The following is a 26,403-nucleotide window of genomic DNA, read 5'->3' on the forward strand; positions in this document are numbered from 1 at the left end:
CAATGAGTTAAATTTCGGTCTAGCACTGAAATTGACGTGTATTCCTTTACTCCGAATAATGTCTTACGTTTCGAGTAAAAGTGTGTTTTATTCCCTTCCGCGGCGCGCGTGTAACACTACGAATGCCGATAAACGAACTGCATGGCTTAGTTTTAAGAAGGTAGTCCAAAATTTTTTGAGTATTTACAGAAGTGAAGACTATACAGATTTAGTAACTGATATGGTGAAAATTCTTGATTTCTTAAAATAAAGAACATCCCGTATTGGGAATTTTTTAGGAAATCGTTTAACCTATCAAGTAGAATCTTCTCAAATCTTTAATTCTTGCATCGGAATTAAAAAACCTGCTGCCTCAGAGGATGCTAGAAATGATTGTAACGTCAAAGTTACAGTATCATGTTAGAATTTTTTTCGTCGTTTGCATCGAATCCCCGGGATTATGGGGTAATGGAGTTTGCGCGTAACTAATAAGTGTGCGCGTAACAAGATCGTGATGGAAGCATGGTGAGAGGACGTCATGGACACAATACTCAAAGAAGTAATACAGAATTGATTTTAATATATAATTCACACGCAATGCTCAGAGCGAGTCTGAGCTATTATTGTATCACAGATCGAAAAATGAGATAACACACTTGAAATGTCTGGAGGAAAATGAGTGTCTTGCACTGATGAGCAGTTTTTAATCACACGCACGGGTCAATTATATTAATTGAATATCGGCCTGGTGATGATAGCGCCCGTGTATTCCACGTGGCGCCGGCGTGCGCTTTACGTGATAAGTCTGAGTGGTCGTTGTCGATGTACACGAGATTGTCCGAAATGAGTCTTGTCATCAGATATCGTGATCCTGGTTACAGTAATAAGTCAAGAGATTGCTGAAAGTCCACACGCTGGGAAAACATGGAAAATATGCACAATACTTGTCACGTATATTGCGAATAGCCGCCATGAAGCAAAAGCACATACGAAGTGAAGTACAACACGGCGCACGCGCTAGTGCACACATCGTGGCGCTCCGCGATCCACGCGAACGCTGATCGATAGATGCTGCCATCTGACGTGACGGCGCAAGCTTATTATTTATTGAATCTCGAAGAATAGGTTATCAGGTTATGGAACATTTATTTTGAGGTCCCTAAAATCAGAAATGGTTAAAATATATTGAATCACAAAGTTTAATGTTTGTAAGAGTAAAAGTAAAAATCCCTGATTTTATGGTTTTTAAGGTGCTTTTTGAGGGTGAAAAAAAAACTGAGATGTGGTGGAACAAAACTGACATCAGATTCGTTTTTAGCGGACCAAAATACATGGAAATAATCTGGTCTGGCGCAGAGTATTGTTTTGTGAGCCTGTTATCATTATTTCTAAAGAAAATTTATAAAATTTGAATAAGAGAGGGAGAGAGAGAGAACGAGAAAGAGTTAGTTTAAGGCTCCTCACCGCAGCCATGTTGAATTTATGACGAAAAATGTCGTTGACGACGTGATTTTATGTACTATTTGCAAATAAAAATAAATTGGAGTGTATATTGAAGTGTATAAAGCATTTCACCGATTTTTTTCTTTTTAAAATATGTTATAAGGAATTAAATTCTGAGCAACTTTTTGCTATACAACTATACGAGGTCGTTTAGTTTTGGAGATATTCGACTTTAAGGTTTTTTTGAAATCATACGTATGCTACAATGAACTTAACTCCATTTTTATATAGAAGCGTACATTATACATATATTAAATAAATAAATGCACAACCTTTGAATATACTGTTAAAATTGTTTTTATTAAAATGTAGGTGTATAATGTATTGCGTTAACATAAAAAATGCTTCTATTCAGTGAAAATTTTTGTTTAAAAAGAAATTCTGCAATGTAACTATTGTATTTATCTGTAAAATGAGATTTATTTCCATATTGTTAGGATGTCATGGAGATAGTGCCATGGAGATAGGAGATGTTATAATTATTTATACGGTGATGTAGAGAAAAGGGCTTTGCCATCCTCTTTGCACCCCGGCCACGCATTCTTTGCGTTACATGGATTTATAACTTTCCACGTGAAACCATATACTAATGTATATGTTACAATAAATATTAAAAAAGCATATTTGATTATCAGGATTAGACTCATTTATAACATGTACACTTTTAAAACATTAAAGTCAAAATATCTCCGAAACTAAATATATGCAACCCTCAGTTGTATAAGAAAAAATTACTTAGAATTTTCTTCTTTATAGCATATTTCAAAAAGAAAAAATCGATGAAGTGTTATCTTTTTTTTGTACTTTTACCACAAAAATTAAAATAATACATAAGATCACTTCAATACACTTATAAAATATAGTGAATACTATTCTTTTTTGTTGATAATCATTATATAACTGTAAAATAAATGTGATATAAAACTGATTTTTCTCTGTTGGAGAGATAAAGAGAAAGAAAGGGAGGGAGAGAGAGAGAAATGTGCTTTTTTTATGTATATAATAATCACTAGCGTTCGCCATATTTTGAAGATTTTGTACAAGTTACACTATATAGGTATGAAAATATGAAACCGGAATTTTTATATAAAAAATACACGTTTATTGTATGAAAATGATAAAAAATATTTTATTCGAAGTATTGCCCATCGCTAGCTATACATTTTTCCCATCTCTCTGACAATTTGTGATGCCATGCCAAAAAAACTGTTCCTCTTTTGAGGCAAACCAGTCATCGAGCCATTTTCGTACATTTTCGTACGCTGATGTGAAGCGCTGCTCAGCAAGTGCGTGTCCCATCGATGCAAATAAGTAATAATCGGATGGAGCCAAGTCTGGTGAGTAAGCCGCATGCGAAAGTATTTCCCAACCAAACGCCTCAATCGTTTCCTTGACTGGTTTTGCAGTAGTGCATTATCATGAAGCAAAATCACTTTGTGTTGCCTTTTTTGATATTCTGGTCGTTTTTCACGCAAAGCTTGATTCAAATCGATCATTTGTTGTCGGTAGTGTTCAGTATTAACGGTTTCGCCAGGTTTTAACAACTCATATTAGATCACACCCTTCTGATCCCACCAAACACAGAGATTGTCTTCCGTCCATAGCGATTTGGCCTTGCAGTCGATGGTTTGCCTAAAGTTACCCATGATCTTTTACGCTTAGGATTCTCAAAATATATCCACTTTTCATCGCCAGTCACAATTCGATGGAGAAATAACATTTTTTATATTTGGCAAGCAGCATTTCGCAAGTGGTTTTTCGGTTTTCCTGCTGTCTTTTATTCAGTTCATGTGGAACCCATTTTCCCATCTTTTGGAGCTTTCTCATGGCTTTCAAACGTATGAAGACGGCTTCTTGTGTCATATTTAATTGATTCGCGAGTTGCTGCGTTTGAGCGTCATGCTCATCCAACAATGCTTGCAATTCGCTGTCTTCAAACTTTTTCGGTGGTCTTCCACGTTCTTCATTTCTCGCGTCAACATCGCCATTTTTGAATTTTTTAAACCACTCAAAGCACTGTAATTTACGAAGAGCATGCTCACCGTAAGCTTCGACAAGCATTCGATGCGATTCTGCACCAGTTTTCTTCAAATGGTAACAGAAAATCAATGCTGTCCGCAAATCGTAGTTTTCAGACACAAAATTCGACATGGTCAACGCTATTAAAAACTATGCTGTTGTATGAAACTTGTATTGTTGTGAGTTGAAAATTGTTATCAGATGTCAAAACAAAAAAATGGCGCCAATAATGCGGTTTGACAGTAACTACATTGACAGCTAGCGCTATCTATGGGCAAATTCCGGTTTCATATTTACAGACTTGGTAGGATATAGTGAATAATTTTGATATAGCACGGATGCAAAAATTGAATTGTTAACATATCATTTCTCGCCTCTGACAAATTCAATATGGCTGCAGCAAGACCTTCAAGAGCTTCAAGGTTTCTTTCAAAAACATAAAATTTTCACAAATTTAAAATACGAAAAAGTTATTGAAATATTTTGAGAAATTATAAGAATTTTTTAATCAGAGTTCTTAATAATTCAAAATTTCAATTTTTGTTAACAAAATGTTAAAAATTATTATGTGTGTAGGTGCTGAAAAGCATTTTGCCGCAGTTGAAGAACACTCAACAGGCGAAGGAAAATGTGTCAGCCAAAGACTGTAATAATGCACTATTAAACCAAAGAACAAAGTAAGTATTTTTTATAATATGGTATGTACGATTCGTGAAGAGGTCAATAATCGTTTTGTTTCACATGGGTTTTTGACTTTCCACGCGAAGCGAAATTTATTGAACACATCCTTCGGGAGTGGGAGGGGGGCACAAACAGAATAAAAATACTTTATGGAAATATAATTTTGTATTAAACATATAAAGTATAAAGGGGGATAAACTTTTAAAAATAATTTTTTTTTTAATAAATAGCGCTCTTAAATAGAAATATTTTTATTATAAAATTTTTGTATAAAACATTTATCAATATTTCTTTAGTTTACGATGAATATTTCGAAAAAAACTTAAAAAGTTCTCTACTTTTGAAGGGTATTTTATTCCTTCAAACCATTTTTTGGCCATTACTGAAAATTTATAAATTCGTTTATTTACTCCCTCTACGTTTATGCGTAGAAGAGGTAAATAAACAAATTTATTACAAGTTTCATTCAAACAATTTTTGTATTCTCAAGATTTCCTCATGAGTGATTTTGGCGCCTATGAGCAAAAACAAAAAGCAAATTTCACGGCATACATTTGCAGATCACATTATACATAATGTAAAGATGTAAGGTGAAACATTCCCGAGGATGCGCACTTGTGTAAATTAATGGCGGTTTTCCGATTAATCGGAGACTTGCCTCAAACTTTAAATTAAATATGGTTATTTTCTTTTGCTCTTTCTCTTGTTAATCAAAATAATATCATTATAAAACAAATTGTGTATTTATGTTTTATAATATATAAATTATTATATTGCATCTAAACTTATAAATACCTATAAATGAATACTATAAATACTTATAATTCATAAATACCTATAATTCTTTCTGAGACGGCTTGATCATTCGGCCTGATTAAATATTTTGTCTAATATTGTAGTAAGTAAAAAAAATATTTACAATAAATATAATATTTCATACATATTTCTTATATTTTTAATAAATCTTTATGATTTATAAAATATTTATAGCTCTGTCTCTTTATATATATAACCGCGTGCGCTGCAAAGCCCTCGTCCGTGCGAGCCGCGTAGCGCCGCGTGGGAAAAATAGTCCCCGCGAATCTCGTACGTGAGTGTCGCGTCGCGCGAGTAACTTCGTGTCGAAATCGGTTTCGAGAAATGCGAGCGTTGCGGGCCGGATATCGCGTTTGCGGTCTATTGCAGTTGCCGGGATTGTCGGCACATCTCGCCCGCCCGAAGCAAAGTGTATCGCGCGCGAGGAAGGTCGTGCGCGAATGGAGCGAAGCCATCGAGCCAGCGTGCGCACGTATCGTTTGGCGCGTGCGACTATCTTCCGCGTTTTGGTATGTTAAACCTTATTAACTTAAATAAAATTAAAATAAAATTAACTTTTTATTTTCTGTCCTTTCATTCATTTTCTTTTTTTGTAATAAACGTTATTTTTGTTAATTCTATCTGCTTTGTCAGCATTTGATCTTCTGTCGCGTTCTGCGCTCTCGTGTAGCATATGCCCCTTTCTTAGACCCTGCCCTTCTGCCGTTAGGTGAGCTAGTCGTCTTTTCGCGCATGAATTAAGACTGTTTTTGATGAATTTCGCGAGTTGACGTGCCGTCGAGCACGTCTGACGCCCAGTCCGGTCGTTCGTGCGCAGCCAAAATTCGCGTGCGAAAAGTTAGGCACGCGGGCCGTTCCGGTCGGCGCACAGTGGCATAGGAAAAAGCGGACATCGCACTTTTAAAATTAAAATATAATAACTAAAGCGAAATAATATACATACATTGGAAAGTATGTACCTGATCAATTTAAATAATTGTTTGCAATATTGCATTAAACACTAATTGTTAACAACAATTTGTAAAAACGCGCTAGCACCGCCGGCATTAGTATTAACCAATATGCACCACGAGGAGGTTGCACGGTCGGATTTTGCATATCTTGTGTGCGTGCGTGTGTGTGTGTGTGTGTGTGTGTGTGTGTGTGTGTGTGTGTGTGTGTGTGTGTGTGAAACACGAATATATGCCTCAAAATAAACATAAAAATATATATAAATTGCACAGAAATGAGACCCCTCGACTCGTCACTTTCGCAGTATTTATTGACTCCAAACTCATCCTGGTATACTTTAATGGAATATAAAAAGAAAAGGCAGAGAAATAATTATTAAAATAATTATTTTAAGAGCTCTCGAGTTTCGGCAAACAAATTTTGTTTTTTTCCTTCATTACATTTTGATCGTAAGCTCGAAATAAATGGATCAGATGTGATTAAAAGATGGTTAAGAAGATCTCTGTTTGTAGCCGTTCTGTTAATTTTGCGAGTATGATCTCTCCTATATTGCCTGAATTCTTTGTTCCGCGCTTCGCTTGCTTCTTTCAACAAATGCCCGATAGGAATTGAAAAATGCGAAATAATTGCTTCTCCATTGGATTAATAACTTGTGAACAGAAGGGGACATATAATACCATCCATAATCTTTTACAAATAGTTCTGCTGTTTTCATCGCAAACTGACCAAATTTTTTAGTGTTTACCATTTCTCCGCTAGAAATTGCTTGTAAAATGATAGCAAATTTTTTTATTAGTGTTTCATTTAATCCAGTGATTCTTGAGGTTGTTTTTATGTCCGAAAAAAATCTTCTTGCAGTATTTCCATCATTTATCAGTCCTGAACCTTGTTTGACAACATCTACAAGCAAATTCATTTCTTTTCTGAATTGTTGCTGAATTTTCTGTTTTGTTGCAATTTGTTGTTTTTTCAGAGACGAGTCGCGTACAGCCCATTTTTTAAAAGATAAATTGTAAGATATATGAAGTAGAAACTCCATGCATCGAATTTTTGCATGAAGGTTTGATATGCCAAAATTATATGCTTTTTTATCAATGTCTTTCATTATAACTTTGTTAATATTGTTCATCTCACTCGGTTTTGCGCCGCAGAGATAACACAATGACGAAAATAATGTTACATCTGACAAAATTGTACATACTTTGCCGTCTATCATTGTAAAAAGCATTTCGTGATTAACAATCACATTTTGGCATTTAGTTGGTACTAAATTGTTTATCTCTTGCTGCATCCTTTCATATTCTTTTTTACAAAATCTCTGCATTTTCATGGATAAACTCAAACCTAATAAGACGACAATATCTGGTGGAAGATGGATATTCGTTCACCCATACATCTTTTAACCCATTCACTAATTTAATTGAGACAAAACTAGTCATAAAAACGGTACTATCCGATGCATTTTCGTTTACAAAGTGTTGTTTGTACATACTTTGGCTGGACGCGCCATCGAAACCCCATTTACATATCAATGTTAAATTAGCACATAGATTCACATCCACTTTGCAAACTTGAAGTAGTCTCATGATCGTGAGACTAAGAAGAGCCTGCAGTTCAATCAAGCTAAACTTTCGGTAACCGTTATTTTATTTTCCAGCGGATAATATTCTAATTTTGTCTGCTGTATTTCATAGTAAGATTGCCATTGATTCGTACCGTTTTCAATAAAAGTTTGTCGTAATTCAATATACTGTTGCTTCGATAAATCTAACAAGGGAACCTCGCGAACCCGAAAATTCTGATTTTAATGAAACTTGGCATAAATGTAGAAGTAAATACATAAATTTAGAAATTAAGAGTTGGTGCTTATAAACGGTTTAAAGGGTTGAAACCACCATTCAAAAATGTTGAGTTTTTGTCTTTTCTCGACATATCTCGTAAACTAAACAAAGTATTAAAAAATGTTTCACACAAAAGTTTTACAGTATAAATACCTCTATTTAACTATGCTATTTATTTTTTCAAAAAATTTTTTTTTAAAAACAAATTTTTTTTCTTTGAAAAAAAAATTTTTTTGAAAAAAATAAATAGCATAGTTAAATAGAAGTATTTATGCCGTAAAACTTCTGTATGAAACATTTTTTTATATTTTGTTTAGTTTACGAGATATATCGAGAAAATGCAAAAATGTCTCAACTTTGAAGTGGTTTCACCCCTTCAAACCGTTTTTGAACCAAAATAAAACATTTCTAAATTAATATATCTACTCCCTCTACATTTATGCCAAGTTTCATTAAAATTAGAAAATTTTTCGATTGGGTTTATTAACGGTTTGAAGAAGTGAAATTACCCTTTAAAGGTTGAGATATTTTTACCTTTTCTCGCTATATCTCGTAAACTAAACAAAATATTAAAAAATGTTTTATACAAAAGTTTTACAGCCGAAATACCTTCATTTAACTACGCTTTTCATTTTTCAAAAAAAAAAAAATTTTTTTTAATTAAGATAAATTTTCAATCATCTATGTGTATATTATGTATGTTATATTTTATCTATATTATAATACTATACATTTATATTATTTGCATCCCTATATGTATTAGTTTTCATCTAACAGTTGCGCAATATTAGAGTAGTCACGTTGCTTTCACACAGTTCATTCTGTCTACGTCACACATTTCACATTCAAGTTTTATATTCGTCATATCACGGTATATATCATATATGAAATGGAAATCACGTATTAAAGTTTGATATCTTTATTAATGATGTTACGCGTCATTTTCACATCTGTATCAAGTCTAACGTGTGCTTGATCAGTACATCAGTATCACATCTAACGTGCGCTTGATTTTTCTGTTAGATTATTTAATTAAGCGAAGCATAATGTTACACGTAAATGTTGCGAATGTTCTTAATATGTTAATTATTTTATTTCAAATTATACATATTCCACCTATAAATGAAAGAGAAATACAATTACGTGATGTGATAGAGGATATTATAACAAATGATATTATAACAGTGAAATGTGACTTATCATTTGATGTACACACTGATACTGCTTTAGAATTTTAAAATTATTGGGAAGTGGATTTACCTGATACAGAATATGTAACAAATGATGAGGAAGAATTTTTTTTAAATGATAATTGTGGTAGGGAGTTCACCTTTCTGAAGCGACGTTGTACTCCTAAAAGAGAGTGTCGGCCTTTTATCACTTTTCCAATATTTGACGGCTTTCCTTTTATAGCTACTATTTAAAATTTTGTCTTCTGGTTCACAATTATATTCATTATCAGGTTCATAATCAATATTATCATTTTCTAAAAATTCTTCCACTTTATCTGTTACATATTCTATGTCAGGTAAATCCACTTCCAAATAATTTTGAAATTTTAAAGCAAAATGAGTGTGTACATCAAATGATAAGTCATTCACTGCATTTGTTATAATATCCTTTATCACATCACGTAATTGTATTTCTCTTTCATTTATAGGCGTTGGTGGAATATGTGTAATTTGAAATTAAATAATTAACATATTAAGAACATTCGCAACATTTATGTGTAACATTATGCTTCGCTTAATTAAAAACAATCTAACAAGAAAAATCAAGCACATGTTAGATGTGATACTGATGTACTGATCAAACACACGTTAGACTTGACACTGATGTGAAAATAACGCGTAACACCATTAATAAAGATACCAAACTTTTATTAATACGTGATTTCATATATGATACATACCGTGACATGACGAATATAAAACTTGAATGTGAAATATGTGACGTAGAGAGAATGAACACTGTGTGAAAGCAACGTGACTACTAATATTGCGCTGTTAGATAAAAACTAAACATACAAGGATGCAGATAATATAAATGTATAGTATTATAACGTAGGTAATATATAACATATATAATATACACATAGATGATATAAATAGAACGTAGTATAAAATAGTATAATTACTTTATAAATGCTATATACATAAAAGTCAATTTTATTGAAAATTTATCTTAATTAAAAAAAAAATTTTTTTTTTGTATAATAAACAGCGTAGTTAAATGGAGGTATTTATGCTGTAAAACTTTTGTATAAAACATTTTTTTATATTTTGTTTAGTTTACGAGATATATCGAGAAAAGGTAAAAATATCTCAACCTTTGAAGGGTAGTTTCACTCCTTCAAACCGTTTATAAGACCAAACAGAAAATTTTCTGATTTTAATGAAACTTGGCATAAATGTAGAGGGGGTAAATACATTAATTTAGAAATGTTTTATTTTGGTTCAAAAGCGGCTTGAAGGGGTAAAAGCACGCTTCAAAATTGAGACATTTTTGCATTTTCTCGATATATCTCGTAAACTAAACAAAATATAAAAAAATGTTTCATATAAAAGTTTTACGGCATGAATACCTCTATTCAACTATTATATTTATTTTTTCCCAAAAAATTTTTTTTTCATAGAAAAAAAAATTTGTTTTTAAAAAAAAAATTTGTTTTTAAAAATAAGTAACATAGTTAAATAGAGGTATTTATACTGTAAAACTTTTGTATGAAACATTTTTTAATATTTTGTTTAGTTTACGAGATATATCGAGAAAAGGCAAAAACTCAAAATTTTTTAAGGGTGATTTCAACCCTTTAAACCGTTTATAAGCACCAACTTTTAATTTCTAAATTCATGTATTCACCCCCTCTACATTTATGCCAAGTTTCATTAAAATCAGAATTTTCGGGTTCGCGAGGTTCCCTTGTAAGTTGAGAAATAACGCTAAGCATTTTTCCTTCGACAAAAGAGGCAATTTAGATTTATTCTCACAAAAATTTCTAACACGTTTTATTTCTTCAGGATTTTTACTTAAATAGTCTAATATTTTTGCAAAATCAGAAGATCCAGCACTATTTAATTTTTGTTTTGTAACATAAAGAAGAACTTCTGTTGAATTACACGTTCGTAAATCAGCGGTTCGTCTTCTTTTATGTCTATCTGTAATAGCATCAAATGCTTTGTTGTGAGTCGATGAGCTTGTCGAAGCAGATTTGGGTGAAAGAATAGAATCAACATCATGGGGAAGTTTGAAAATTGTTTGGAGCCATAATTTATATTTTTTTGTGAAAGTTTCTAATGTCCTATTGGATTTTTGCCATCTCCAAGAAAGATTTTTGCAAAATAATCATAATGAAATGCTCAGATTTTTTTCGGATTGCTCTGATAACTTGAGTTCGCATTCCTTTGAAACAAAATTAATTAAATTTGTATTCATCGTGAAACCATAACCGGAATTTCGAAGAAGTAAGAACAAATCATTGTAAGTCAAATTTTTCATAATGACTCAATATATTGTAACCGTGAATTTTCTATCGTAATGTGCTACGGATAGCCGCGGTTAATTCAGGGTTCGGGCGGCGGGCTGGTTGAATGAATGATAGAGGCAAGCGGTGTAAGTTTAGACAATTAATATTTATTCTACTAAATCCTAGCTAATATATACAAAGTCCCTACTCTAGTACTTACAACTAATGTCTCGCTATGCGAGTCGCGGGCGATCGGTTGTGGCGACGTGTGTCGCGGGGCGCATGTGCGCGTCGAGTATTCGGTGCCGGATTGGCTGCGGCGGGCGTACGGCCCGTGTGTCGGTCGGTGCGTCGATCGGCGTTAGCGGCCGGTCTTACGGATTACAGTACTCGTGGCGATGTACTCGCGGCGGTGTAATGCGTGGCGGCGCTCGTGTCGGTCGCGGTGGTAGCCGGATTGGCTGCGGCGTTACGGTCGCGGCTGCGCGGTACGGTGCGGCGTTCGCATTCGCCGAGTCGGTCGGTGCGGCGTCACGATTGGCCGCGGCGGTGCGCGACTGCGCGGTACGGCGCGGAGCTCGGCTCGACAGCCACGGTGATCAGCTGTTCGACGATCAGCTGTTATTATCGTCGAGGATCATCCCGCGTGGATGATCCTCCGCGTCGGCGGTTTCCCCTCAGTACGGGGTCCCCGTGTGCGGTCGGGATCGGTAGCTCAATACGCGTACCGGGATCCGGGTGTCGAGCGGGGCGGTGTTCTGCCACTCACTACGTGGCGCGAGGAAGCGCTCAGTACGCGCTAGTGCGGGAAGCCGGGTTTTAGGTTAAGTTCGGCACTCAGTGCGTGCTCTGGGTGCTCAGCTCAATTCGCTGAGTGGATCGGTCGGCTCAATACGCTAGACCGGGGAGATCTGATCTCTTATCACCAGCGGAGGGCTTTTATAGCCCCCGTTTGGTGACAAGCGGAGCGGAGATGTGCGGGGAGAACGAGATAAGCGGAGGGGACTACACGAGGTAGGAGGGTAACGGCCTCGTATCCGTATGCCTTAACGTGGCGGAGGAACGGCTCGTTACACCTCCCCCTCGGCAGACCCCGTCTCTATGTACAAAGAATGATTTTTTATTAGCGGATATACCACGACCCGTCGGGCTGGTGCTTCACCACGATGCGGTGTCCGAGGGCCTGGTGGCGGTAGCGGCGACCTGGCGGTATCCGTTCCCAGGGGATGGCCCGTAGAACTTCGCTGGGGATGACGGATTGGCCGGCGAGTGGCGAAGTTGGCGTCACGGTTGCTGGTGATGGTGGTGTCGGCGGTGGCTGGGTGGAGTACCCGGTCGGCGTCGGGGTCGGCTGCGGCCGGGTGAAATACCCGGGCGATGCGGGCGGTGTCGGCGGCGGCGTTGGCAGCGGCGGCTGAGTCAGCTCAGCTGTGGCGGTTTTGGCAGCGGCGGATGGTGGCCGGGCCGGTGGTGGAGGCGGTGCGGACTCTGGTACTGCCGTCGGTGGTGGTGCGGCCGGTGCTGGTGGCGCGGTAGGACCGGACTCCTCGAGGCGCAACGCTGCTATGTCGGGCATCGGCGCGGGTGTCGTGCGCTCCTCCGGTACGGCGGTTGACTCACCTCCACTGTCGTCGTCGTCGTCCAGGTCCGACAATGTGGACCCGAACGTGGCGAGCAACACGCTTCGCCCGTTGTCGGCTGCTGGCGGTGCCTCGGCGTACAGCCGTTCCTGGCGAGAGCGTGTCGTCCGCTGGCGCGCCACTGCTGGTCGGCGTGGTCCGGACGGCGGTGTCGGAGCCGGGATCGGAGCTGGTGCGGCGGTGCTGAGCGGCTCGTTCTCGCGCCGTTGGCTGCGCGCTGGTGTCCGGGCGGAGGCCTCGAAGGGCCGGCTGCTCGTCGGGATCCGTGGGGGTCCGGCGATGGCGCGGGCGAGACGGTCGCGAAGAGAGCTCCTTGCTTTCGGCATCCTGCTGCTGCTATTGATCACTCTCTGATCTGGCGGGCTCATCGCTCCTTTTTATACCCTCCGTTTTTGTTGTTATTCGGTGTCCGGACTCTCCTTCAGATCCTTTACGTGTACGGCTCCTATAATTCTGTTGTTGTTGTCGCGAAGTCGCACGATGACAGGTGACATGTGGCGGTCGACCGTGTATGGCCCGGTGTATCGAGGCGCCAGTTTTCCCGCGAAGTTTTCCTGCGCGTTGGAGAGCGGATGTTCGCGGCGATAGACTTGCTGGCCGATCTCGGGTCTCCAGTCGCGTCTTCGCAGGTTGTAGTATCGGGCTTGCCTTGCGGTTGCTTCTTCCTGGCGGCGTGTGGCGATTTCGAATCGGTCGCGCAATTTTTGAATTTGTTGCGCCCGCGCGGTAGGTCGGCCGGCTGGCAGGTCCTCCTCCAGGGTTTGTTCGGTCCGGGCTCGTAGCGTGCCGGGTGCGGTAAGTTCGTGGCCATATGTGAGCATCGCTGGTGTATACCCGGTGCTTTCATGAACGGCGGTGTTGGCGGCGAACGTTAGTTGTGGTAGATGGCGGTCCCAGTGGCGGTGGTTTTGGTCGACGAATTGCGCGACCATCGTTTTGAGCGTTCTATTGGCTCGCTCGACCGGATTGCATTGCGGCGAGTATGGCGGCGTTTTTCGATGTTCGATGCCGGCTTGCGCGAGTAGGTCCGTGAATTCGCGGCTGATGAACTGGCGGCCGTTGTCCGTGATGATCCGGCGGGGGCATCCGTGTTGTAGTATGACTTCCCTTTCGACGGCCCTTGTCACGGCGGCGGCGGTGGCTTGCCGTAGTGGCTTCGTTGTTAGCCATTTTGTAAAAATGTCCTGGCACACTAGGATCCAGGTGTGGCCTTCGGAGGATCTTGGTAGCGGTCCTATGAGGTCGATGGCTATGACCACGTTAGGTGCATCCACACTGGCGTGGTGCATGCGTCCGGCCGTTTGTTGTTGCGATGGTTTATGCTCCCGGCAGTTCGCGCAGCGGCGGACGTATTGTGTTGCCTGTCGAAACATTCCTGGCCAGTAGTATTTTTGTGCCAGTCGGGCCAGCGTCTTCGCGATTCCCAGGTGGCCGGCGGTAGGGGCGTCGTGACACTCCTTCAGGACTTCTTGTCTTTGTTGTTGCGGTATGCAGAGCTTCCATGCGGTCGGTTCGTCATTGTCATCGGTGGAATGGCGCTCGTGGAAGTGGCGGTACAGGTTGCCATTCTGTATTGAGTAGTCTGGCAGCTTCTCTGGTTTTTCCCGAACGGTCTGCATCGTACGCTGGTGCCACTTGCATGTCGGTGTCACGGCTGCCAGTGCTTGTCCGGTGTTGTCGTTTTCCTCTTCATCCTCCCCCTCCTCTAGGGGCTGACGCGACAAGGCGTCGGGCACGTAATTTAGGGCGCCTTTCCGGTACTCTACCTCGAAGTCGTGTTGTTGTAGGGCCACCGCCCATCGTGCCAGGCGGCCGGTCGGGTTTTCTAGCGAGCGGAGCCAGCGGAGAGAGAAGTGGTCGGTGATGACACGGAACCGGTATCCTTCCAGGTACGGCCGCATTTTCTCTATGCCCCATACGACCGCGAGGCACTCTTTCTCGGTTGCGGAATAGTGCTTCTCAGGCTGTCTCAGTGCTCTGCTTGCATATGCGACCACGCGCTCCTGTCCCTCGATCGTCTGTGTTAGGACTGCCCCTAGTCCTGCGTCGCTGGCGTCCGTCTGCAGAACGAAAGTGGCCGAGAAGTCCGGGCAATGGAGTACTGGTGCGGAGGCGAGGCTGTTCCGTATGTCTTCGAAGGCCCGTTGCTGGCTGGCGGTCCACTCCCATCGCCTGTTTTTCCGGAGGAGGTCGTTTAACGGTGCGGCCAGTGTTGCTATGCCGGGAATGAAGCGGCGGTACCAGGAAGTCATTCCTAGAAATCGTCGGAGGGCCGGCAGGGAGGCGGGCGGCGGGATCTCCATGATGGCCTTTACCTTGTCAGGATCGGTTCTTAGTCCCTCCTGGTCGACGACGTGTCCGAGATACTTTAGGCTGGGCCGCGCGAAGTGGCACTTGTCCGTGTTGATCTTCAGGTTTGCGTCTAGTAACCGTTGTAGTACTTCGCGGAGATTGCGGAGGTGTTCGTTGAATGTCCTTCCGAGCACCACGATGTCGTCGAGGTAGGCGAAGGCTCGCGGTTCCATGTCCGGGCCGATAACGCGGTCCAGTAGTCGTTGGAATGTAGCTGGTGCGGCGTGGAGTCCGAAGGGCATCACTGTAAAACGGAATTGCCCCCTCCCTGGTATGGCGAAGGCGGTCATCGGTCGGCTGTCCGGGTGCAGGGCGACTTGCCAGTAGCCGTTCTTGAGATCGATGGTTGACAAGAAACGGGCTTCCCGTAGCTGGTCGAGGATGTGTTGCACTGGTGGTAGCGGGTAGGCATCTCGTACCGTGACTTCGTTGACCTTACGAAAGTCAATGCAGAAGCGGTACCGTCCGTCTTTCTTCTTTGCCAAAACCACGCCGGAATTCCAGGGACTGCTGGTAGGCTCGATATGTCCTTCGTGCAGCATCTCGTCGATCTCTTTATCAATGATTCCTTGCAGAGCGGGGTTAAACGTTCGGTATCGCTGCCGTATCGGTTCCTGGTCACTTTTCAGGCGGATGCGGTGTTCGGTGAGCGGCGTGGTGCCTCTTAGTTGTGTGAATTTCGGCAGGAATTCGTCCAATAGCGCTTGCAGTTCCGCGTTTTGTTCATCGGAGCAGGCGGTGAGTCCGGCGGTTGGTTCAGCGGTAGGTGTTCCGGTGGGCCGCAGGGCGGCGATTGTCGGAAGGCTCCAGCGAAAACCGGCTTTGCGCAGTAGGTGGACGCCGGCGATTACGGTGGAGGTCAGCCCTGGCAACACATGGAAAGTCTGCAGTCCGTGATAGTGCCCCAGGCGTATGTGGACGCGCATTTCCTCGTTGATCTGGCCGGTTCGTCCATCGGCCAGTTGTACGGCGGCGGTGATGCGGCGGACTTGGGCGTACGGTCGTACGCGTTCGGCGGTATCCTCGGCCACGTACGACAGAATTGCGCCGCAGTCTAGTAGAGCGTCGTGTTGTTGCCCGGCGATCTCGATGGTCCCCCAGGGTCGCGGATCGGTCTGTTTGTCTCGGGGGCTAATGCTCGGTAGCTGGGCTTTTACGTGCCGGTGTCCGGGCTGGCGGTAGACCGGGAGGCCCCCTCGTTCTCCTCGGCCTGCTTGGCGTTTCCCGGCGTGCCGTGGCAGTTCCGGGTGAGTACCCCCTCCTTTCCGCACTGTGAGCAGAACAGCTTTGGGGGTCTCTTGCAGAAGCGGCGGGTGTGCCCCCGTTGTCCGCACCCCCAGCAGCACTCGCGGGAGTCGTACGCGGGGATGATGGCGGCGGCGGCGGTCTTCGGCTTCTCCTTGCCCTTTGGTGGTTGGTATTCCCGTTCGTAGCGCCTGGCGCGCTCGTAGTCATCGGTGAGCCTTAGTAGTCCCGGGAGGTCGAGGAAGTCATTGCGGCGCGCATATAGGTGGTATTCCGGCCGCAAGTTATGATAGATGCGCTCCAGGCGGTCCTCCGCGGTTATCCCTCCGTGGCGGCGCATCAGAGTCTGGAGCGCCGTCACGTACTCCCGTGCGGTCTCGTTCGGCCCCTGGGTTCGGCGGGCGATCTCGGCCTCTAGTTCGAAGCGGGTCTTGGTAGGCACGAAGTATCGCCGGAAATCTTTTTCAAAATCCGCCCAGCTCCTCCAGTCGTCCCGGTTGTTGCGGTACCAGAGTAGCGCCTGGTCTTTGAAAAGCAGCGGAAGGCACCGTTGCAATTGTGCCTGAGTCAGCCCGTAACTAAGGCGTAGATCCTCAAGACGCTCTAGGAAGGCGACGCCGTCCTTTCCGTCAAACTGGCACCCCCACTTGCGGACGGTATCGAGTAGTGCGGCGGTGTCCGAGAAGGTACCCCGGCGTCGTGTTCGGGGGGTCCCTCGGACAGTTTCGATTTCGTCTGCGCTGCTGTCGTCGGCCGTGGTCCCTCCGTCCATTATCTCCTGCTTGGCTGGTCCGCCGGTGCGGAGTTTATCGCTTGTGGTCGGCATTATCGCGGTATTTTGCCTATTCATTCAACCAGTCCCTGTTCGGGCGCCATTTTGTAACCGTGAATTTTCTATCGTAATGTGCTACGGATAGCCGCGGTTAATTCAGGGTTCGGGCGGCGGGCTGGTTGAATGAATGATAGAGGCAAGCGGTGTAAGTTTAGACAATTAATATTTATTCTACTAAATCCTAGCTAATATATACAAAGTCCCTACTCTAGTACTTACAACTAATGTCTCGCTATGCGAGTCGCGGGCGATCGGTTGTGGCGACGTGTGTCGCGGGGCGCATGTGCGCGTCGAGTATTCGGTGCCGGATTGGCTGCGGCGGGCGTACGGCCCGTGTGTCGGTCGGTGCGTCGATCGGCGTTAGCGGCCGGTCTTACGGATTACAGTACTCGTGGCGATGTACTCGCGGCGGTGTAATGCGTGGCGGCGCTCGTGTCGGTCGCGGTGGTAGCCGGATTGGCTGCGGCGTTACGGTCGCGGCTGCGCGGTACGGTGCGGCGTTCGCATTCGCCGAGTCGGTCGGTGCGGCGTCACGATTGGCCGCGGCGGTGCGCGACTGCGCGGTACGGCGCGGAGCTCGGCTCGACAGCCACGGTGATCAGCTGTTCGACGATCAGCTGTTATTATCGTCGAGGATCATCCCGCGTGGATGATCCTCCGCGTCGGCGGTTTCCCCTCAGTACGGGGTCCCCGTGTGCGGTCGGGATCGGTAGCTCAATACGCGTACCGGGATCCGGGTGTCGAGCGGGGCGGTGTTCTGCCACTCACTACGTGGCGCGAGGAAGCGCTCAGTACGCGCTAGTGCGGGAAGCCGGGTTTTAGGTTAAGTTCGGCACTCAGTGCGTGCTCTGGGTGCTCAGCTCAATTCGCTGAGTGGATCGGTCGGCTCAATACGCTAGACCGGGGAGATCTGATCTCTTATCACCAGCGGAGGGCTTTTATAGCCCCCGTTTGGTGACAAGCGGAGCGGAGATGTGCGGGGAGAACGAGATAAGCGGAGGGGACTACACGAGGTAGGAGGGTAACGGCCTCGTATCCGTATGCCTTAACGTGGCGGAGGAACGGCTCGTTACAATATTATTACGTGAACAGACAAATAAGTCAACGGAAAAGAGTAGTGTAGGTAAACGCCCTGTCTATCTGTATGCTCAGCTAACTTAAGTTCGGCGCGCTCAACAGACTTGCCAGAAATCAAACTCAATAATGCGGTAGTATAGGATCTATACTATGGGTAATACATACGAGCGCCCATATAAAACACTCGAACATCGGGCAGTAGAAAGATAGAGACATGTGACTCTCTTTTACTCGATTGTTCTAGCGTCAGGCTGAGTCAAGCATAAACAAACCATAGACCGAGCGTTTTACGAGGAGTAGGTGATAATCGCGGTAAGGGGAATGCGAATGCCAAATCGGGCATTTTCGTCACTGATTGGAAATGTTCGGCTTTCTCTTCTTGAGTGTTGGCTCTCGGGATGCGCCGAGCTCTTCTCTTTTTTCTTTATTCTCTGTTCCTCTCTCGGTGTTCTTTTCCTCTACCTCTACCTCTCGTTTTACAACATATGTTAGCCGAACATAATCGAGTCTTACGAAATAAACCGAGTTGGCATGAGTGCTCTTTTCCCCGCAATCGGAGCTCCCCTCGCCCTAAGCAGGGGCTATCGCCCACTATAGTTAGCTATAGTTCGCTATAGTGGCTATGAAGCCAGGAGCCAGGTCTGACGCTAGAACGATCGAGTAAGAAGGAGTCACATGTCTGTTACAGGCAGCTACAAACAACTGCAATTAATAAAATCGTAAAATAGAAGGTTTATTTTAATATAAAACAACAACAGAACCTTGGCCACTTGTGGCCATTTTTTTGTATCATAACTTGAATTTGCTTATGATATTTGATTTTTTGGTTACAAGAGAAAGACCGCCATTTTTGTTAAACTAATGTTTACATGTTTCATAAAAGTATTTTTCTTTATTAAAAAATGATGTTATTAACATGTTAAAAATTTGTGTACAAATATTTAAATACAGAAGAGCTATACTACCTTAAAGTTTTATGAATAAAATGACAGGGAAAGAAACTCACCAGAGTTACAAGGTTCTGAGTGCGGTTTCACATAAATAATAAAAAGATTATTCAGAAGATCGGTTATTTTTAGTTGCTCTGAAGTATCTGTAACGTAAATTGATTAACTAACAATAAATATTATACAAAAAAATTTTTTGTCTATGTCCGCGTTTTAACATTGCTCGATCAACTGTGCGGCGGTATTTTATCGTCATCTTGGTCTGTCTTCTTTCTTTCTACTTTTTTGCTCGCGATTTTTCCCCGCGCGGAGGAAAAAGACGTGACAATATAAACACACACACACACACACACACACACACACACACACACACATACAGGGTGTCCCTGAACATGTTGGTCAACGCGCGTAAAAAGGTAGAAGGGATTGAGATGAACACTAATAATCGAGATATTAGCATATGGGATCTGCAAAAATCTAATAAATTTCTATTGTGAACAATAAATTAATAAAAACTTATCGTACATTCACGATAGATCTTTTCTTCCGTGTTATAGCTTGAGCGGATCGAGCTCTTCCCTCGGAGCGCTCTCATTCGCGTAATTTGAATTGAATTAATACTTCAATATTGGTGGACCTAACCCAAGCCCTAACCCAAGACTTAGGCAAAGACAATATTGGAGTTTTATGTTCATCTCGATTCCTTCTACCTTTTTACGAGCGTAGACCAACATGTTCAGAGACACCCTGTATATATATATATATATATATATATATATATATATATATATGTATTTATATATTGTGACGTGGCAGTTTCGCTGCCACGACAAGCAGCGTCCCTCCCCCATCACAGGCTGCAACTTCGCGCCGGACGGAAAAGCGAGAGGTGACACTCACTTGGGCACGGTTCAAATGGACACGATGCATTTGGACACGGTGCTTTTGGACAAAATATCTTGCGCACGGTTTAAATGGCTACGGTGCATTTGGACACGGTGCATTTGGACACAAAGGAAATTTTATTAAAAACGTACACCAATTATATGCACACGTAAAATTTGACCACCGGATATTTGCACACGAAAAAATGCCCACCGTTCACTTGGACACGTAAAAGTTGCACACCATTCATTTGCACACCGCTCACTTGCACACCATTCACTTGCACACCGTTCACTTGCTCACCATTCATTTACACAACACGAAATGCGCACCGATCATTTGCACATTGAAAGATACACACCCATCATTTGCACACGGAAAGATGCGCATCGAACATTTGCACACGGAAAGATGCGCACTGATCATTTGCACACGGAAAAATGCACACTGATTATTTGCACACGAAAAGATGCGCACTGATCATTTGCACACGGAAAGATGCACACCGATCATTTGCACACCGTTCATTTGGACACGGTGCTTTTGGACACTGTTTATTTGCACACCGCTCAGTTGCACACCGTTCAATTGCACACCATTTAAGTCGCAAACTTATGTGGTGCAGTAAATGCTTTACATACACACACACACACACACACACACACACACACGAGGGGGGTGAAAGGGAGGCCTTTGGCACCCACCCCGGCCAAGTTGCTAACCCATGTACACATTGCAAACGTAGCCACAATGTATAAATATTTAATATGCGTTTGATTGAACGGTGTGCAACTGAACGGTGTGTAAATAAACAATGTGCATCTTTCCGTGTGCAAATGATCAGTGCGCATCTTTTCGTGTAAATGATCAGTGTGCATCTTTCCGTGTGCAAATGATCAGTGCGCATTCTTCCGTGTGCAAATGATCAGTGCGTATCTTTCCGTGTGCAAATGATCGATGCGCATCTTTCCGTGTGCAAATGATCAATGCGCATCTTTCCGTGTGCAAATGATCAATGCGCATCTTTCCGTGTGCAAATGATCGGTACGCATTTCTTGGTGTGCAAATGAGTGATGGGCAAGTAAACGGTGTGCAAGTGAATGGTGTGCAAGTGAGCGGTGTGCAAATGAATGGTGTGCAACTTTTACGTGTCCAAGTGAACGGTGGGCATTTTTTCGTGTGCAAATATCGGTGGTCAAATTTTACGTGTTCATATAACTGGTGTACATTTTTAATAAAATTTCTTTTGTGTCCAAATGCACTGCGGTCATTTGAACCGTGCGCAAGATATCGTGTCCAAAAGCACCGTATCTAAATGCACCGTGTCCATTTGAACCGTGTGCAAGTGCACCGCTCCCATCAAAGTGTGCAAATTTTTTAAGACCAAACACGTTCTTACTTTTGAAAAAATGCTGATAAGGGAAAAGAAGAGGATTAAAATCTGACAAATGTTCTTTAAAAAAGAGATTTGAAGCTTTAAAATAAAAAAAAATCATTTCAATATGATAAATTTTCGCGCGAAGTTACGATTATTTGAAGTTCAGTAAAATTTTGGTATAAAGTTTTGTTGCGTTAATTTTGTTGCTCAGTATAATATATATTTTATGTATTATTTTAAATTAATTTTTATGAAAAAATACAATTGGACTATTGGAATATTCGCCGAAAAACTACTGAAAACTATTGCAACTAATAGTGTGTCCAATAATAGTATTCCTGTTAGTTTCAATAGTTATCAGTAGTTTATTATCGAATAATAGTTCAATAACCCAATAGTATCTTTTTATAAGGAAAATAGTTAATTAAATTATAAATTATATTATATTTTAATGTTACCTGATAATTTTCCTTCTTATTTTTATTCTCTCTCTCTCTCTCTCTCTCTCTCTCTCTCTCTCTCTCTCTCTCTCTCTCTCTCTCTCTCTCTCTCTCTCTTTCTCTCTCTCCCTCTTTCTCTCTAATCTCTTTCCTTTTTTTCTTTAAATACGTATCTTTCAAATATGTATTAAACAGGGGCAAATAATGCATTACTTTTTGTAATGCATTACGGTTTCATTAAAAAATATTTTTTCAATAACTAATGCGAAGATCCTTAATTACGCATTACTTTCTTAATAATTAATGCGATTTTTTTCATTACGCATTACTTTTTTAATAAGTAATGCAATTTTTTTCATTACGCATTACTTTTTTAATAAGTAATGCGATTTTTTATTATTACGCATTACTTTTTTAATAAGTAATGCGATTTTTTTTATTACGCATTACTTTTTTAATAAGTAATGCGATTTTTTTCATTACGCATTACTTTTGAAATAAGTAATGCAATTTTTTTCATTACACATTACTTTTTTAATAAGTAATGTGATTTTTTTCATTACGCATTACTTTTTTAATAAGTAATACGATTTTTTTCATTACGCATTACTTTTTTAATAAGTAATGCGATTTTTTATTATTACGCATTACTTTTTTAATAAGTAATGCGATTTTTTTTATTACGCATTACTTTTTTAATAATTAATGAGTAAAGAAATAATTATTTATTTAAAAAATAATAAGTAATGCATTATTTTTTAATTTGCATTTTCATTACCTTGGGGATTAATTGTAAAGAATGGAAAGATCGTCAATAGTATGTATGGATTGTCAAAGTTTTACGTGTAATGGTTCAATTGTTTGTCTGAAAAATGTTACGGAGCAGGGGACGGGTAAGGGTCGAAGCGAAAGCGGCTCATGCAGCGAGCGCGTCGCAGAGCAGACCTCGCCGAGAGCGCCGAGCGCGCTCAGCGAAGCCGAGCGCAGATCGACACGACTCTGCTCTCTCGCTCCTCCACCCCCGCTTTCTCTCTCTCTCTTCCCCCTCTCCCTCTCTCTCCCTCTCCCTACTCAAAGCCCTCCCCACCCCTCTCACTCTCTCTCTCTCTTACATTTAATTATTTTGCGAGTTTTTAGCTCTAAAATTAATAGTATTAATTAATTAACATTACTTTTTTTTAAATATTGGAGCTCTAAATTAGAACTATGTATTAAATAAAAACAAAAAAAGGAAAGCATTACTTACATTTAAAAAAAAGAAAGAAAAAGATAAATTGCGCACACACGTTCATATATATGTATATACATATTTATACACCTATATACATGTTACATATTAGTATGCACATATACATTTTTACACATTTATCGACATTTTGTTCAACCATTTAGTTTCGAATTGAATTTACAGAATTGATAATCCTTTTACACTTTTAAAGTACGTACACAAATAAGCCCAGGGATGATCAGGAACAGATAAAGACCAAGAATGCAAAAAATTTTTTAAAATTTATTTGTTTATAAAAATATTTGCTTCAAAAAAATATATATACAAGTTATGCAGCTTATACGTACAAATGAATGGTGTTCCGGGGTTTGGAATAGATTGAGGAATAAGACCATAATGGTCAAATTACAATTACAAGCCGTAAAAAAAAGATATTTATGTGATAAAAGCGTTTAACCCTTCTAGGTTACACTGGGTGGTTACGGGAGCGTCCCAAATGCACACAGTAATAAACGGACACAGCAGGCTGAGTGAAACGGACACAGACCAAATGGACACATTAACAAACGGACACAGTACGAAACGGACACAGACCAAATGTGCACAGATCAAGTGCACACAGACCAAACGGACACAGTAACAAACGCAGACAGTAATAAACGGACACAGTAACAAACGGACACAGTAATAAACGGACACAGTAACAAACGGACACAGTAACAAACGGATACAGACCAAATGCGCACGGACCAAATGCGCACGAACTTACCACATGGGTTGCGACTTTTCAGGGCACTCCTACCGACGTGGGTGGTGCGGGAGGGGGGGGGCGAAGTCCCCCTTGCACCTCCCGTGTGTGTGTGTGTGCGCGCGCGTGCGTGCGTGCGTGCGTGCGTGCGTGCGTGCGCAAAGCATTCTCTGCACCACATGGGTTTGCGACTGTGTCCGTTTCGCACTGTGCGCATTTGGTCCGTGCGCATTTGGTCTGTGTCCGTTTGTTACTGTGTCCGTTTGTTACCGTGTTCGTTTATTACCGTGTTCGTTTGTTACTGTGTTCGTTCGTTACTGTGTCCGTTTAGTCTGTGCGCACTTAGTCTGTATCCGTTTCGCATTGTGTCCGTTTGTTACTGTATCCGTTTGGTCTGTGCGCATTTGGTGTGTGTCTGTTTCGCACTGTGTCCGTTTGTTACTGTGTCCGTTTAGTCTCTGTCTGTTTGTTACTGTGTCTGTTTCACTCAACCTGCTGTGTCCGTTTATTGCTGTGCGCATCTGAGACTTACTCGTGGTTACCACCTATTGCTTAAATTCAACACATTATATCTTTCCGATTTAAAAAAAATGATACTAGTAACGCCATTTAATGGTAATTCAAGGTATCATCTATGCTCTTGTACTATTCTGTAACTAAAAGTCGCGTTGGTTTGTTTTTGGCAATCGTCCAAAGACAAGGTAGGGTGGTAGCCACCCAATGTGTGACCTCCGTGTGTTTTTTGTGTTTTTAGTGGTTCGAATTTTTGTGTTTTTTGTGGTTTAAAAAGTGTAAAAGTATGATGTAATACAGATTCTTATGCCTAGAATTTTTTAAAAATCTTTATGTTAATTTATTCTTCGAAAATATGCAGCATAATGGCTTATAACGGCAGCGATCGGTGTAAGATATTTTACAAAATGATGGACGCAATGTTTTCAACGATGTTAATTTGGATGTCGAGGAAAATCATATTCAAAGAATCATATTCAAACGAATCAGAGCAATCTGTGGATGAGATGGACAGTGATCTTGAAAATGTAACGTAAGATTAACGCATTCTAACACTGCGTGCACGCGGTAGACCGCAATCTATTTTGCGAGGAAAAAATGGTTTTGCGTGACATACAAAAAAGTGACGCTTAAGTAAATACTATCGTAATATGACTTTTCTATGAAAATACCTGTTTTTTAGTATACTAAAGTACTCCATGTTCAGTATGCAAAGTAAATACTCTTTTTGAAAAAATGGGCAGACATTTTTTTTCCTTGAAGTTCAAGATTTTTTCCTTAAACAATAAAAGTCTAAATTTTTAGCTAAAAATATTGAAAATTAAAAAAGTTATAATTTATTTTGTAGAAACTTTTTTTTCTAATGTTGGAAGATTAAAAAATTTTTTTAGGTACTAACGGTTTTAGATTTTTGCTTAAATAATATCAGAATACATTTTCCAAACATTCAAGTTTATCCATAAATTTTTTTTAGCATATTTTTGATAATTTCATAAAGCACTTTAAAAATGACGATGGATGGTAACCACCCAGTGTGACCTCGACGTTAGAAAAAAGAAGTGTGACCTCGAAGAGTTAAATAAATAAAATGTTTGATTACATAAATATCCCTTATGGAAAAACCGCTCTAATTTTGAGAGTTTACACTCAAAATTGAGTGTTAATACTTGATTTTGGGAGTTTACTCCTAAATTTAGGTGTATACGCTCAAATCTGGAGTATTTACACTAAAGATTGAGTATTTATACTCGAACATTGAGTGTGTACACCCAGTGATTGAGTGTTCATACCAAAGTTTGGATTTAAATATTAAATATTTGCAAGTATACTTTCAACATTTGGATATGACACTCAATAAATGAGTGTATACTTCCAACATAAAGTGTGAATAGTGAAACGTTGGAGATGTACACTCAACATCTATCGGTTGAAGGTATACACTTAATATTGAGTGTGCACTTTCAAACATTGGATTAGAAAATGTTAAATAAAAACAAAAGCAAGAAAAACAAGTTCAATCGAAACATTCAACTATAGAGTGTTCAGCTGGCTTTGAGTATTAATTTGAGTATTAATTTGAGTATTACTTTCAACTTGGATGTTTGCCATCTAATTGAGTGTTAATTTCAGTGTTATTCTTAAATTTAGGATTAACATTGAAATTAACACTCAATTAGATGGCGAACATTCAAGTTGAGAGTAATAACACTCTAATTAAAAGTAAATTAAGAAGCGAACACTCAAGTTGAGTGTTTACACTGAATTGAGTGTTTACCCCTTGTCTCAAATTATGCTCAAATTGAGTATTTTTTAAAATGTTATTTTTAGTGTTTTTTTCGTAAGGGATGTTTTTTTACGGCTTG

General features: G+C 41.2%; 1 protein-coding gene across 1 annotated transcript in view; it reads left to right on the top strand.

Moving 5' to 3' along the window:
• Positions 1–26,403, top strand: part of LOC105832213 — a 275,864-nt gene that overhangs the window by 234,089 nt on the left and 15,372 nt on the right. The window contains 1 exon segment of the mRNA XM_036292296.1: positions 4,078–4,178. Within this exon segment, the coding sequence (XP_036148189.1) occupies positions 4,078–4,178 (101 nt within the window).

This window comes from Monomorium pharaonis, chromosome 9 (assembly GCF_013373865.1).
Source record: "Monomorium pharaonis isolate MP-MQ-018 chromosome 9, ASM1337386v2, whole genome shotgun sequence".
NCBI classification, from domain to species: domain Eukaryota; kingdom Metazoa; phylum Arthropoda; class Insecta; order Hymenoptera; family Formicidae; genus Monomorium; species Monomorium pharaonis.